Genomic DNA, 15,985 nt, shown 5'->3' with positions numbered 1-15,985 from the left:
GCCGCCATTGTGGACTTCAGCGCTTCGTTCAGGCCGCGCAGTCTATCTCTATATGTCTATGGTCGTTACTGTTCCTAATGTCTAACATTCAGCGGAGTTCACGACGGTATCACCACCCTACATTTTTGCAAATAAAATCGTAATTAATAAAGAAATGTAAAATTTTTTTGCACGGGGGACCATCCCGGGAACATACTCTACAAGATGCAAAAGGTTTCGTTCATACATAGAAAAAAAAGCGAAAAAAAAAAAATTCACATACAGATCGAATTGAGTTCGATACAGATCGGATCCTCCTTTTTCGAAGTCGGTTAAAAAGTGGGTGTTAGTTAATGAAAAAATTATTTTTCTATTTATTAGTAATGTGTTGTGCAACCTTTATTTTTTACAGTTTCAATTAATCGTCGTGGCATCGATATATATACATTTTTTATTTGATCTTAACTTAATTCGGCCCATTGTTCTTCAATACGAGCTTTCAACTCTTCCACGTGTACTAAAATTTCCCACATGTTTTCTATTATATTTAAATCTGAAGACCTCGCAGGTCATGGTAAAATTTGTATTTATATTAGGGTCTTCAAAATTATTTTTACACGTTTCGCTGTATGCACAGCGGTATTTTCATGTTCAAAATATAATTTTCACATGCAATATTGCTGGCATGTTGCGTTAATTGGTCTTCTAATAATTCTATATATTTAATTGCATTCATGCTGGTGTTAATAAATTTTAGTTGCGGTATGAAATGAAGTACTTGAGGTATGAAACCTTTTCCAATTAAACAAAGCTAGTCTTTGTTATTCAGTGAGAATTTTGTTTTACTTCAGTTGGTGCGTTCAGGGACATACTTACTATGTTTCGCAAGATCTGCAATTATCGTAATAAGGATACAAGTATTAAAAAGGTAGAGAAGAAGGAATAAGCGAAGCGGATAGGTTCCTTTCTATACTGAATACGATTGGTTGCACGAGTGGAGAGAAGATAAAGGTAGAATTCTATTATTTACACATTAACGCGCGGTTAATATTAAGCATAATGAACACTGTTCGTGATAGCTATGTCCATTGTACTCATCAGCAACTGCATGCCGTCCAAATTCTCTGTCTTCGTAACTGTTTTCGCAACCTACTTGGTTTGTTTCTTGGCATCCTCCGCGGACATTTTTACCAGCTCGGCTACGCTGAAGACTCGGATTTCCCGGGTGGTCAGACATATTTCGAAATCGCGCTCTAGCGTTTGCTTTATCTCCATGGTCACCATGGAGTCCATTCCGAGATCCGCCAGAGAAGCGCTCTGACTAACGTTCTTAAGATCCTTGATGCCTGCATCGAGAAAATTAATCGTTTAAATGAACGATAACGTGAAACGACATATATTTGTTTACAATGTATTGATTAGCGAATCGTTACATACTCATAATAGCCATCACTGCCTCGAGGACAGTACTAGCTTCGCTGACGCTCGCTGGTTCTTTCTCCGCTACCACCAAGCTAGCCACGATGGGACGGCTATGACAGAGGAACTTGTCCAGCTCCTCCAGGAACGAGGATACCCTCTGCTGTGCCATTCCGCCGATCTCGACCTGATCCTTATCTTCAAGGAGTTTGGCAGTCATGCCAACTTCTCCCACGGCTCCCCACTGGATTGCCATGGCTGGCAGACCTTCTTCGACCCTCCTCTCGCAGATTCTCTCTAACACCGCGTTGCCCATACCATAATTAGACTTGCCAGGACTTCCTCTTCCACAGGAGAAAGAAGAGAACCCTACAAAGTGACGAAGCTTCGGGCAGATCGTCCTCGTGAGTAAGTCTAACTGCTTGGCGATGCCTCCCTTGGACTTCATGTTTTCCTTGAAACTCTGCTCCGTCTGGTCAACGCACAGACCGTCGTACACTAGCCCTGCCAGGTTGAATACACCGTCCACAGGAGCTTGTTTCTCCGCGGACTTAAGGATAAACTCGCAATCGTCACGCTTCGACGCGTCTACGCCGGAAATGATGAGGACCTTCACGCCGTGTGATTTCCAGACGCTCGTCCTCATCCGTTGGTACCCAGTCTTGATACCGTTGCGAGAGGTGAACACCAGGTTCTTGGCACCTCGGATTACCAGCCAGTCGGCCATCTCCAGTCCAAGGCCACCCAGACCACCAACAATCACATAACTCTTGTCTGGATCAGCGTAGAAGCGTGGATATCCTAGCAGTGGTGTATTCAGCGGCTCCTTCTCGTTGCCCACTTTGATCAGAATCTGAGAACAATTGCACGAGTGCACAGGTGCAAATCATCTCGCCTCTCCTGCTAAGGGTAGTCTACAAAATGAACGACGAATACCTTTCCTATATGCTTGTCACCAGCCATGTATCTAAACGCAGCCTGCACTTCATCTTTCTCGAAGATCTTCCTAGCCAAAGGTTTGATACAATCGTCGGTCATTCGCGAGACAATGGACTCGTGCACATCTTTCTGAACATCCTTATAAATCCCGCTGATCATAGCGTCCATCATCACTCCGTGAAAGCTGACTTCCTTTAAGAGGATCTCCAGTCCCAGCTGGTTGTTCGCTGCAATATCAATCTTACCGATCTCCAGGAATCGGCCTCGGTGTTTCAAACAATGAACCGATGCCAGGAGCTTGTCCTCGGACAACGAGTTCAAGACGATGTCCACGCCTTCGCCATTGGTCTCCCGCATCACCATTTGCTCGAAACTAGTGTCTCTGGAATTACCAATGTGATCGTCAGGGATGCTGGGGAACGTTTCCCTGATGAACTTCCTCTTTTCCGCTGTTCCGACGGTGGTGAAGACCTCGCAGTTCTCGGAAAGGGCAATGTTGATCGCAGCTTGACCGAAAGCACCGCTACCTGCGTGGATCAGAACCTTCTCACCCTTACTTATTCTGCCAAAATAGTAGAACGCATAAAGTACAGTGAAGTATGCACTGGGTATGGTCGCTGCATCCTCCAAGGACCATTTATCCGGTATGGTCCACGTGTTCACAGTCAGCGGAACGATCAGGTTCGATATAGACCTGAAGAGATAGATAGTTAGACCATGTGTAAAGAATTCAAAAAAGTTTTTCTTTTCTTTCGAAATGATCTCATACCTGCTTTGAGCTAAGCCCATCACTCTGCGTCCAGTGGTGTCTATTCCACTGAACTCGAAGCCGATTAGACACTCGTCCAGCTCTCTCTTCTGCGTGATAGCTTCAGGCATCAGATGACCGGTAGCCAACATCACGTCCCTCAAGTTCAAGGAAGAGTAGACTACTTTGACGAGGTTCGCGTTGTTCGGATCTGGTTTCAGGTGGCCCTCGGTCCATTGAAGGGAACTCAGATCTCCTCTCACCTGTTAAACGAACATTATTATCGTATCACCGGTCGGTTATTTCTTACTAGATTTCAATTTTTATTTCTTCTTGACGTTTTTTCACCATTTTTGCATACCGGTATATTCACGTAGCAATGAGGCAGAGGGATAGGTTCCGGAGCTGGCAGAGGCAGATGCCTATAACTGCCCCAAACCCTTCCTGGCCGTAGAATGTTAATGCCGACGTCAATGTCAAGTTGGTCGGAATAGAACGGATCATCCAACGAGAACTTGGGAGCATTCTCATCCTGTATGATCACTGTTTTTGCGATTTCGCCGCAGGGTTCTTTTCTGAGACACTTGACCATGCCCAGAGCCCCGTTCTCCAGGTCTCCTTCAGCAACCAGGACTAATCTCGTGTCCCTTTCGCTGCTCTTCTTCCCTTCCTGGACCTTCAGCGTTTCTTTCACCTTACTCAGCCAGCTGAATTCATTATTGTTCACGTAAACGACTTCCGTGATCCTGGGTAGTTTCCCCAACCTCTTCAGAAGCAACAGGGTCTGGCCTTTGTAGCTTTTTTCCAGCACAACAGCCAGTTCGTATCCTCGAATGTACAAATAAGTGTCGCTGTTCACTATGCTCTCCTTGGTCAGAATAAACCCGTCTTCCGCGATAGCCTCCATCAGCTGGTCAAGGTAATGTTGCCTCTTCTTCGTTAAGATGTCGTAAGCGACAGCCATAATGATGGATCCGTCCTCTGGCAACTTGTTCGGCTCTATCACGGTAATCTCCGTGAGGTCAGGCAGCTTTTCGTACCTATCCTTGTTCGCGGCCAGCACCATCTTTGGTCGAATCATCGGCTCGTTGCCGAAAACCTTGAGGACGGTAGGCGTGAGCACTTCCTCGACGGACAAGTTGTCCTCGGGATCGATCAGTTCCAGGATCTTTGGGGTGGTCAGTAAGCTGCAGTCTAAAGCCACCTGGGAAGATATAATAACCATCTCCTCGAGGCTGATCTCTGCCTTGTCTCGATGTGCCACGAATTTGTACTCTTCGAGAATAGGGTCCTCCATGACCTTGCGCCGCTGAATTGCATGCGTCTTTATCCCACGGATCTCTATGCCCGCGGAGACTACGGTGTCGTAGTCGGAGTATACATGGACCGGTAGATCTGCAATTTGGTTTTCGTTGAATATCAATGTTACAGATCTGTTCTCTTCTGTTAAGATGTACAGTAAAGATCCCTATTTTAGTTCACGTTGAAAACCGCGATCTCTAATATACAAAGTATTCGTACACCTATTAAAAACGAATAACTTTTTCAAAATTGAACGGAACAGCTTAGGTTTTGAAAATGTTATCCGTTTTTAAAAGGTGTACGAATACTCTGTACACCCATTCTATGTATACCGAGCGTCTCGGTTGAAAGAAACCTCCTGAGTGTTATTCGACACAACGCAACGTACCGATACTCTCCTCGCCGAAGTTCCGGACCTGGTCGGTATAGGCTTTGACGTCCACCGTAATCTTTCTTATTCCCGTACCCACGTGAAGAGCTCTGGTGTCTAGACTTAGCAGTTTGAGCTGCACCATGTTGTCCACAAAAGCGGCCCAATTTTTCCTCCACTCGATATGGCCCCTCGTTCCTTTGATAGAGGCGCTCTTTAGTCCTTTGAATATTCCTGTGTAGGTGTAGCCACGTAATTGAAGTTCCGTGTATATATCATTGTTGGTCAAGACTTCCTCGTCATTGATTTCCGGTAGGAGTTCGGTACGGATCATCTCTTGCGCGGGATTGTCTGTCGTACGAATCATTCCAGATACAACGGTCGTGGTTCCCTCGGATACCTCGAACTTCCCAGACCCTAGAAATACATACTGGTTTAACTCTCAGAAAACGGACGATGTGACATTGTTTTTCGTTTGAAGAAATATCATGAAGGTTTACCTCTGTGGACCATGACCGTCAGTTGGACATTGCCTTCCTTGGGGGCTGTAGTCGCGCGCTCGAATTTAATGTTTTCAAAGACGACGGATACCTCGTCGAACAGTTTTCCTTGCAGCTGAGAGACTGTCTCCCACACCATGAGCAGATATCCCGTGCCTGCGATCACGGTCCTTCCGTCGATCACATGGTGGGCCAGGTATTCGTACCTGTCGTCTGCCAAATTGATGTCGACAACTCTCTCCAACGAGGTGGTCTTCTGACGTTGCGTGTAACTCGGCACAAACAAATCGTTTGAGTGATCCCATCTGAAAGACCACCTCTTTTAGTAAATTGTTCACATATTGTTTCTTAAAGGGTATACTCGTTTCCAGAATTGCAAGGGTGCGGGATGCGTCATTTAATTTTTTGATAAGACAAATACTTTTATGTAGTCAAAAGCGCTAGATAAAAGATCAATCTAGGCCGCAATAGTCTAGAAAAGTCCTATTTTTACGTTTACGATGTGTAATTTGCTTTATTCGGCAGCATGCAACTGTCGCAGCTTTGTGAAAATAGCTACATGCGCAGCTCTATGCTTCAGAATAATGGAAATTATACCAGCTAATCGGAAGAATAAGACTTTTATTTATCTAGCGCTTTTGTCGACTGAAAAACTCCATCTGTGCATTATCGAGAAATGAGAAGGCGCACCCTTGCAATCTTGGAAACACGAGTCTACCCCCTGAATAAATAAGACGCGATCAATCTTCTTCTATCGTCGCAAATAAGTGTCCTTAGTCTTAGTGGGACTGAAATAATAGTGTATCGGTATAAACCTGATGTGAGGCGAGATCATCGGCGTGCTGCGACTAACAGGGAACTCTACAGGCGGATAGATGTTGGCCAACTGTAACTGTATGCCTGCATTGTTCAGCTTGCCAAGAGCTTGCAGGAAGTATTCGACATTGTCCTTGTGGCCTCGCATCGTTAGAGGAATGTTCGTTACGTTCGGACCTAGCGATCTCTTCAAGATAGCCTGGAGGAGACCGTGAGGAGCTATCTCGATGGTTATGGCGTCCTCAGGGATCATAGTGGCGGTTTCCGCGAACAAGACAGAGTTCAAGAGGTTGTTGGTGTGATACTCTGCCGAGGAGAACTGTGCCGCCGGTGAACACCATTGGTGCTGGCTCACAGAAGTGCTCAACCACTTGGAACTACGCGGTTTTGGTTCAGGGATTACCTTCTTCAGGTACGTGAGCAATTTCGGACCAACCTCTGCGATGTAGCGGCTGTGGTAGGCGATATTACTGCACGGTACTTCCTTGGCAAAGATTTTGCTGGCCTGAAAGATTTCGTTTTGTTGATATTGATATGGACAAAATTTATAATTTCTGCCTCCAATTCATATTATTTTGAGGAAAGACCTGTAGTTCGGCTACAAACTTCTTCATAGACTCTGCCGGACCGCTGATGGTAGCACTGTCCGGGCCGTTATGACATGCCACAACTATATCCGGTGGACAGAGATCCTTGATATCCTCGTAACCCATGCCGACCGCTGCCATGGATCCTCGAATCATTTTGGTCTCTATACACGCAAGGCCTCTCGAATAAGCCGAAAGAATCATTTGCTCGGCAGTGAAGCAGCCATCGGCATAAGCGCAACCTAGTTCTCCGACCGAATGGCCGATTATGTTGTCTGGCACGACGCCAAGGGACGCCAGAAGATCCACCAGACCGATCTACAATGATCATGTATTTGTGAGTGCTCGAATCCCGATCGGTGTTCGCGAACATTTAACCGTGCGAGTTCTACCTGCACCGCGGCGATTCCCACGAACGAATTCAGAACGTTGTCGAAGGTTTTCTTGTCCTTGTTCGTGATAATGTCGACAATGTCCACGCCGAAGGGTTTCAGAGCCGCGTCGCACTTCTGGATGGCTTTGGCGAAGATGGGGAATCTCATCAGCGATTCACCTGGTTCCAATGGTAATGTCAAGTTAGTGGTCAAATCGTACAAGTTACAGATCCTATACATAGAAACTGCTCTTTCAAACAATGTACGGCGATAAGTACCCATGCCAGGCCACTGGGATCCCATTCCAGAGAAAACGAACCAGACAGGCCTCTTAATGCCAGGATATTCCTGAATCCCCCTAGGCGGCTTCTCGGATACCTTCGACCCCAGAATGGTGTAACCCCTGAACAGGTTACCGGCTATGTCCTCGGAATGAACGTCGTGCAATAGTCGAACGAATTCCACATCGACTGGTATACTCTCCACCTACAAAATCAATTATCTCTTATCCACTATTTCTCTCTCTCTCTCTTGACTATCGCTAATAGTTTTGCTTATCGAACTAACATAATTCAGGAGAACATCCAAAGCTTCTTCGTTTCGACCAGACAATGCTACGAGCCTAGGTAAGTCGTCGGCAGGAGCACCGTTGTTCACCTTCTCCTTGGTGTGAGATTTCAAGAGAATGTGCGCATTTACACCTCCAAAACCGAACGAGTTTATGCCCGCGTAACCACCGTCCCATGGGGTTGGTTCCGTCATCACCTGGAGCATTCCATCCTTGAAGCCCTTGATACCAGGAGTGGGATTCTTGAAGTGCAGGTTCGGTGGAATCAAGCCGGACTCCATAGCAATCACGGTCTAGACAAATTTTCGTTCGGTATTGGATCAACCATCTGTCGATTCTGGTTACTTGACTACGGATTTTATGCATTTATAACAAAAATGAACAAGTGCAATTTGAAACAGTGAAACCATGAAATGATATTATTTTCAACACAATGAAATTATTAATGAAGAGTATAATTTTATATTAGCTCCTGCATCTCGCAATTGATGCAGAAACTTTTTATTTTGCATAAACATCGGGGGGCTATAGTGATTACAGTCAATAGACTGCGAAATCTTTATGCATTCATGGCTTCTGAAAATTTTCGAAAAATGCCAGAATATACTCTTCGACAGAATCTAGTCAAATTTTGATATATTTCAGATCGATAAAGGCTACTACCACTTAAAATAATATTTTATTTGTTTCCCTCTTCTTAAAAATAGTCTCAAAAAATTTCAAATTGCATAAACTGCCGCAGTCTAACAATCAGAATTACAGTTACTAATATACCTTGGTCACAGCGCAGAGGCCACTGGCAGGTTCGGCGTGTCCCATGTTTGACTTGATAGAACCGATCCTCAGAGGAGAACTTCTGTTTTTCACGAAGACTTGCTCGATAGCGCGAAGCTCCTGAGGGTCACCGACGCTGGTTCCAGTCCCGTGAGCTTCCAGATAGGATAAGATAGTCGGGGGTAGTTTGCAATCCCGGTAGAATTCCTCCAACAGCTTCTTTTGTATAGCGCTGGCAGGGAACGAAATACCCTGTTCTTTATAACCATCGCAGTTCGTCTTTGTGTAGACCACCGTCGCGTAAATTCGTTTGGCATCCTTCGCCTTCTGCAGGAAGATCACGCTGATTGCCTCGCTGCGCACGTAGCCGTTCGCTTTGGCGTCGAACGATTTACAACGGCAATCCGTCGACAGGACACCTGTGCATCGAGAACGTATATAGTTCGATCGTTTTACCTCTTGCCGATAAGTATAGTAGCGCCTCGTCTAAAGTTGGAGACGGTCGAAGCGTTACTAAAGAATCTTTCGATAAGAACGACTGAACTTTGAATTGAAATAAAACGAAAGATACGGAAGATAATCGAGTACTCACTGCTTTATTTCAAAGTACATTCGAAATGGCATCATACATGAAATACAATATCATATAAATAACCACTACGATTTCGTTTGGTGGAGTGAATACGATGTAACCGTATTTAGTTATTTCTCTGATTATTATTAAGTGAATTTAACAGAACTTATCTTCGTCAATAGTTAATGATAATTACTGACCAAGATAAGGTATAATTAGTTCGTGCCTCCAGGCACTGGAAGCGGAGAGGTTTCGATTATCTGATAAATAAGTTGAAAACCAGTTAGGAGATAAAAGTAGGGTATATTGTACCAGACGAATACGGTTTCGAACGCGATTATCAAAAGGATCTTGCGCACAGGCAAGATACTATATTTTTAACCGAAAACTCCTACTACAAATACGGTCGCCAAAAGCGATACTTCTTACTATTGAATGCGATGGTACGCTACCCAGTACACCCCGAGAGACGCTACGTCTGGATTCGTTTCAACAATCGTAAGCGATCTGGATTTAGATGTTAAAGCGTACTTGACTGACGTATTCGATCGTTATAACAGGAACGTACCCTGCCGATTTCTCGGAGAGGTATCGCCCATGATAATGGGATAAAATATCGGAGTTTTTTATTAGGGCCCTTAATGAAAATTTCAAATATATGTTTTGTAGATCTATGTTAGTTATACACATGCTGAAAATTTAATCGAAATCGGTTGACGCAGGAAAAAACGACACGCATCGAAAGATGTACGATTTTTTGAATTTTAAGCAGAAACTGATCAAAAATCGTGTAAAACTACGATTTTCAACATTTTTAATCGCTTGTAGCTCGATTGTATGTTAATCGATTTTGACGAAATTTTCAGCATGTGTATAACTAACATAGATCTAGAAAACATATATTTTAAATTTTCTTTAAGGGCCCTTATAAAAAAGTTAAAAAAATGACTTTTTTATTTTTGTATGTAACTTTGTAAATTATAATTTTTTGGAAAATCTTTTTTGCATATCATTTCATCAACCAGTGCTTCTAATTGATTATAAAAAATCAGGAGTAGTATGCTGTATGCCAACACGTACTAGCGTCTCTTTACTATGCAACACCAAAAGAGTATCTTCTTCTGCGCTATCTCCGGTTCTAGAATAGTAAATCGACACTGTACGTAATCACGTTTGCCACTTAAACTCGTGAACCCTGACAGATAGCGACCGTCGTGTCGTAGCATGCATGTACTCTGCTGATTTCTCGGAGAAAGACACGTATGACGACACGTACAAAAGCTCCTTTTACTAGATTACACCTAAAGAGTGTCTTGTTCGGCGCTTTTCAGCGAGCCAGATTCCACTCCGGTTCTAGAGTCGCAAATATGAACCGTACTAAATCTTTCTGTCATTTACTTACGACTTTAAATATAATCACATGACTCTATACTGAAACTTCCTAGCAGATTGCCGTCTTCTTCTACGTAACCTTTATAATTGACTCTACGCCGATCTGTGCCACAATGCGGTTTGCACTTGCGACTCCTCGATTTGAGGCGCGTACGAGACGAAGGCAATTTAGGCGGTTTGACTAGAATTGCGAAGTCGGTTTGACTTCTCGAACAAGTACCGGTTTTCGCCGGATCTATTAGAATCGCGTGTTATTAGACCCGCTTCCAGATGCATCGACCTCCTTCGATCTGTATAGAGTGGGGATCGGTGCGCGCACATCCTGATTAGCGGAATGATCTGCGGTCCTTTACTTTGGCAAGGATCGCACATCTTCTCGCGGATCGCTGTGGTAGGGATTCGCGATAGTCCCTCTCGCTCTCACTCGATATGTAACTGGTACGGTTACAACGACAAACCCAATTTGGAATTTGAGAAATGCGGCTGTCAATTGTTCTCCAAGATCTTACGACTTGCCGCCATTAGACTTTTTCTTGTGGGGCCATGTTAAGTCTCTTTTTTATTCCAATAAACCACAAACTGTTAATGATCTTAAAGCAAATACTCTAGGGTATATTTATTAATGTATTCATGGTACAATAAATGTTGATTTTATTGTATAATTTGTGTTATTAGTGCGATACGATCTGATTTATAGCTGGAGTCATCGAAAATCGGGTTTGTCGTATCCACTCCACCAAACGCAATCGTGGTGGTTATTTATATGATATTGTATTTCAAGTATAATGTATTTTTCGTCTTATTTCAATTCAATGCTCTATCGCTGTTATTGAAAGGCCGTTTATGTCGCATCGACAGTACTGTACGTACCGAGACGCGCGTGCTGGAGAGACACGTTGGGGTGCAGACAGAGATTCGAGCCACCCACGATCACCTGATCGCAGACCCCGGTCTGTATCATCCTGTAAGCCTGATCCAACGCGACCAAACTCGAGCTGCAAGCAGTGTCTATCGCGTACGAAGGTCCGTGCAGTCCGAAGCAGTAGGAAATCCTGTTTGCCAGCATAGCTCTGCTGCATCCGGTGATGCCTAACCCGTTTGCCTAAAAGATACAGACATCCTACAATTGAACAAGAAAAATTCGAATCTCAAAAGATCTCTGTTCTTCTGTCCAATCAGTTCAGTTCGAAAACTGAATAGATCACGTGACATCCACCTGCGGTTTTTCGTAGTACCAAATCTTCTCCGACTCGCCGATAGAAGATCCGATAATAACCCCCGTGTTGGTCCCCCGTAGCTGCCTGGGGTTCACCCCAGCGTCAACAACAGCTTCGAACGCGTGTTCCAGCAGCATCCTGCACATTGGGTCCATGGCAGAAGCCTGTTTGTAGTGGACGCCAAAGAAGATAGCGTCGAACTTTTCCATATTCTTCACCTTGCCACCGTCTCGCGGTATTTCAGCGTGATCTGTTCCAAAGAAACATTGTTACTCTGGAGACGTGCTCCAACTCCCCCAATGAATTTCTGTAAATATTCAGAGCGTCACCTAGTTGCCACCGATCATAGTTGTCCGTGACCATGTCGACCTTGTTCATCAGGTTGTCCTTCAGTTGCTGCACGTTTTCACTCTCCGGGAAGCGACCGGCGATACCCGTAATGACCACTTCTTCGCCAGGTGCCGGTGCAACGTAACTCGACGACTCCATCTCGCGCGCGTTTGGTACCCGCATCTTTCTTTCCCGATCGGTCCTCTTCCTTGATCTATGCTCAAAATGATCACCGAAAATCCACGATCACGAAACCACCGAACCGCGATTCCGTTCAACTCGATATTCGCAGTGGGAGATCGAACTATGCAATTCTAATCCGCCCCGCGAACAGACCAGAGGGCCTCTGGTTCAGTGACTGACAATAAGAGAAAAGTTAATAGCGAACGTTACCTAATCAACACTGGAGGACCACTCACGCGACTCAAGATCGAACAAAATGTACAAGGGCCTTTTATAATCATAATCATCCCCACTGTTTGAGACCTAGTGGTCATTGTCTGACTATTCCTGAAGGTTATCTGCGTAATAGCGTGTAAAACTCTCTTCCATTGAACTCGATAGTGGCCAGTCCTGCCCCCGGGTGATAAATGCTGATTTTGTTCTCACAGCTTTTCCTCTTTTGAATTTCAGTTCCTATATTATACAGTACGCACGTCAAAGTGTTTTATCAGCAAAGGCCTCATTAAGTATCATAAATTAATTTGAGGGCCGCAATAGAAAAAAGCAGACTCGTAATAAAAGGGAAACACATTTTTGTTATTAACGTTGCAGATACACATACAAAATAATATAATTTAATTTATTTTAATAATACTATTACATTTTTGTTTCGAAGATACTTGGGAATGTTTTTCAGTAACGAAATTATCAAAATTTGGTTGAATTTGTTGAACTGTAATTATTTTTGAAATTTATTGTAAGTAGTGTGTCTAGGCCGTTTTGCTCATCACTGGCGAGAGGGGTGCGGGGTAGGGGTAGGGGGAACTGGAGGATGGGGTTGGGTTAGGAGAGGGGGGTTGGGGGAGGGGTTGCTCTACCTTACCGACCTTACCAATGCCTATTCCAACAAGGAAAAAAACCAATGGTATGCAACAATTTTTAACTATTGTAATAGAATTATTCGTAGATTTGGCTATCTTGACCAATGTATCGCAATAATGTGTCATGATAACCTCTTTGACTATCATCATTTTGAAATCGCAATAACCTCTGTGACTGTCGCAATAGGATCTTATAAATAGCATCTTTACGACTGTTATCTTATAAGGGGCTACGATAATTAAAATCAGGGATTTTATATTATTTGTCATTATTTTTTTCATAGTTATCATCTTTAAATTGAATGATATGAACAATTTTTTTGTTTTATATCTCTCTAATATTATATATTCTACCGACTACGAGCTAATCACAGTTTTAAGAAGTTTTTACACAGAGCTAGCAAATTACATTTGAGTTTAAATAAGTGTCAGACGGGTAGAGGTAACGAATTGTATTAAATCAACAATTCCAAAGCATATTGCTGTTTGAGATCAATAGTGCCGCTTTTGCAATTCGATATTTTCCAATTTGAAATAACAAAAATGATTAAAACATTTTAAAAAATGTTAAAATGTTTGAGAAATATGTCAACACTGATTCGAAATAGTGAATAGTGAATTATGAAATAATGAATTAGTGAAATAGTTAATTATTTATCATGTATGAAGAAGGATATGTCGCTAGGCACGAAACATAGCTTTACAACAATAATGTGATGTATGAAGAGTTTAAACAATGCATTGAGTAATAATGAGTCAACGTTGCACACCGACAGAGGTTTATATGTATAATCACGCAAGAAAATCGACTCTTCGTTGGGAGAACATCGAATCAGCGTTTAAAATTCGTATATCTACAGGCATCGTAATCAATTCCGAACATATTGATCCTCGTCAATTTTTAAAACATACTAGACAAATGGTTACTGAACACATTATTGAATTAATAAATATTCATTCATCGTTGAAAGTAAACATTGCCTTGGAGGCGGAATTTGTGTTACGCAGTGAAAAAGTTTGGTACACGAAATTTCACACTGTTTCGAACAAGTGATCTCCACAAGTGGTATAAGAAGGATGTTGTACCAAATATATTAGCATTGATGGAGGACTTTCAAGAACGTGACAGTGGATGGGCAATATCAGCAATACTACATCTAATAGTTAATTGCAATAAATATCAACCATTGCAAGCTGGTTGCACCGATGCAATTGTTCCCAAATCGATACCGTTAAAAGGTAACATTCCGAAGATAATGATAATGATAAGTGTGGTTGCATTTTAAGAATTATTCTAATAAACAACCGACACCATTTATAATCTATGCCGATTTGGAATGTTTGTTGGATAATCCGAATAGTCAGTGTACTAGATCGCGTCAACAGTAACAGCATCAGCATTAAACTTACCGTTTAACTTCATGATGGCTTCCTCGCTGATCCATGCGAACCTTTGCTCATTTGCTGTTAGATTCATTACTTTTTGTTCTTATAGGCTCAAACCATATCAAATCATATATATTATTATACATATAAAAAATATTTAACAGAAGTTTATCTCTTCTAATAATTATATAATTATTATATATTACTTATATATAATATATTATACATAATATAATTTCTAATTGAACAAAGCTAGTCTTTGTTATTCAGTGAGAATTTTTTTTTACTTCAGTTGGTGCGTTCAGGGGCATACTTACTATGTTTCGCAAGATCTGCAATTATCGTAAAGGACACAAGTATTAAAAAAGTAGAAGAAGAAATAAGCGAAGCGGATAGGTTCCTTTCTATACTGAATAGGATTGGTTGCACGAGTGGAGAGAAGATAAAGGTAGAATTCTATTATTTACACATTAACGCGGTTAATATTAAGCATAATGAACACTGTTCGTGATAGCTATGTCCATTGTACTCAATAGTTTGTAGTGGACGCCGAAGAAGATAGCGTCGAACTTTTCCATATTCTTCACCTTGCCACCGTCTCGCGGTATTTCAGCGTGATCTGTTCCAAAGAAACATTGTTACTCTGGAGACGTGCTCCAACTCCCCCAATGAATTTCTGTAAATATTCAGAGCGTCACCTAGTTGCCACCGATCATAGTTGTCCGTGACCATGTCGACCTTGTTCATCAGGTTGTCCTTCAGTTGCTGCACGTTTTCACTCTCCGGGAAGCGACCGGCGATACCCGTGATGACCACTTCTTCGCCAGGTGCCGATGCAACGTAACTCGACGAGTTCATCTCGCGCGCGTTTGGTACCGACATCTTTCTTTCCCGATCGGTCCTCTTTCGAGATCGATGCTCAAATTGACCACCGATGATCCTCGATCACGGAACCACCGAGCCGCGATTCCGTTCAACTCGATATTCGCAGTGGGAGATCAAACTATGCAATTCGAATCCGCACCGCGAACAGACCAGAGGGCTTCTGGTTCAGTGACTGACAGTAAGAGTTAGTCAATGGGGAACGTCACCTAATCAACACTGGAGGACCACTCACGCGACTCATGATCGAACAAAATGTACAAGGGCTTTTTATAACCATGACCATCCCCACTGTTTGGGACCTAGCGGTCTTTGTCTGACTATCCCTGAAGGTGATCTGCATAATAGCGTGTAAAACTCTCTTCGATTAAACTTGATATTGGTCAGTCGTGCCCCCGTGTGAAAAATGCTGATTTTGTTTACACAGCTTTTCCTCTTTCGTTAGCAGACGGCTCATTATGAATCATAAATTAATTTGAAGACCGCAATAGAAAAAAAGCAGACTCGTAATAAAAGGGAAACACATTCTTGTTATTAACGTTGCTGTTACACATAAAAAATAATATAATTTAATTGATTTGAATAAAACTATTACATTTTTGTTTCGAAGAAACTTGGGAATGTTTTTCAGTAACGAAATTATCAAAATTTGGTTGAATTTGTTGAACTGTAATTATTTTTGAAATTATTGTATACGAGCTGGTCTGTTCATCTTGACCTTTCCGCAGTTTTATTATTTTTTAACGTTGAAGATATAGTGGTTGGCTCATATAATGGAACTTGCT

The 15,985-nt window shown here is 42.6% G+C and overlaps 2 protein-coding genes and 1 long non-coding RNA gene across 7 annotated transcripts; 1 reads left to right on the top strand and 2 right to left on the bottom strand.

The window, feature by feature from the left end:
• Positions 1 to 341: 341 nt before the first annotated feature.
• LOC143215785 (fatty acid synthase-like) lies at positions 342 to 14,482 on the bottom strand. 5 transcript variants are annotated; one of them, XM_076438239.1, is made up of 18 exons: positions 14,343 to 14,482; positions 12,283 to 12,525; positions 11,889 to 12,103; positions 11,559 to 11,809; positions 11,213 to 11,444; positions 8,377 to 8,795; positions 7,602 to 7,895; positions 7,313 to 7,520; positions 7,053 to 7,213; positions 6,661 to 6,978; positions 6,073 to 6,578; positions 5,258 to 5,562; positions 4,776 to 5,174; positions 3,447 to 4,480; positions 3,107 to 3,348; positions 2,335 to 3,031; positions 1,417 to 2,251; positions 342 to 1,325 (listed from the first exon to the last, which is right to left on the bottom strand). In XM_076438239.1, exons 2-18 carry the CDS (start codon positions 12,384 to 12,386, stop codon positions 1,129 to 1,131), a joined length of 6,417 nt encoding a protein of 2,138 aa, XP_076294354.1. In that variant the 5' UTR covers positions 12,387 to 12,525; positions 14,343 to 14,482; the 3' UTR covers positions 342 to 1,128. The 5 variants fall into 5 exon arrangements, with proteins under 5 accessions (XP_076294354.1, XP_076294355.1, XP_076294356.1 ...); XM_076438240.1 differs by having other exon boundaries at positions 12,283 to 12,508; positions 14,343 to 14,480; XM_076438241.1 differs by lacking the exon at positions 12,283 to 12,525 and having other exon boundaries at positions 14,343 to 14,480.
• On the top strand, positions 14,036 to 14,748 carry LOC143215797 (uncharacterized). The gene is made up of 2 exons (XR_013010442.1): positions 14,036 to 14,171; positions 14,611 to 14,748. It is a non-coding gene; the product is annotated as an uncharacterized LOC143215797 (long non-coding RNA).
• Positions 14,749 to 14,754: 6 nt separating this feature from the next.
• On the bottom strand, positions 14,755 to 15,463 carry LOC143215796 (fatty acid synthase-like). The gene is made up of 2 exons (XM_076438268.1): positions 15,017 to 15,463; positions 14,755 to 14,937 (listed from the first exon to the last, which is right to left on the bottom strand). The coding sequence occupies exons 1-2, from the start codon at positions 15,198 to 15,200 to the stop codon at positions 14,804 to 14,806; spliced, it is 318 nt and encodes a 105-aa protein (XP_076294383.1). The 5' UTR covers positions 15,201 to 15,463; the 3' UTR covers positions 14,755 to 14,803.
• Positions 15,464 to 15,985: the final 522 nt, after the last annotated feature.

Source organism: Lasioglossum baleicum, chromosome 14 (genome assembly GCF_051020765.1).
Source record: "Lasioglossum baleicum chromosome 14, iyLasBale1, whole genome shotgun sequence".
In the NCBI taxonomy this organism is placed as follows: Eukaryota; Metazoa; Arthropoda; class Insecta; order Hymenoptera; family Halictidae; genus Lasioglossum; species Lasioglossum baleicum.
Note: the sequence above shows the minus strand (reverse complement) of the source record. Positions and strands in the feature narration are given on the sequence as shown.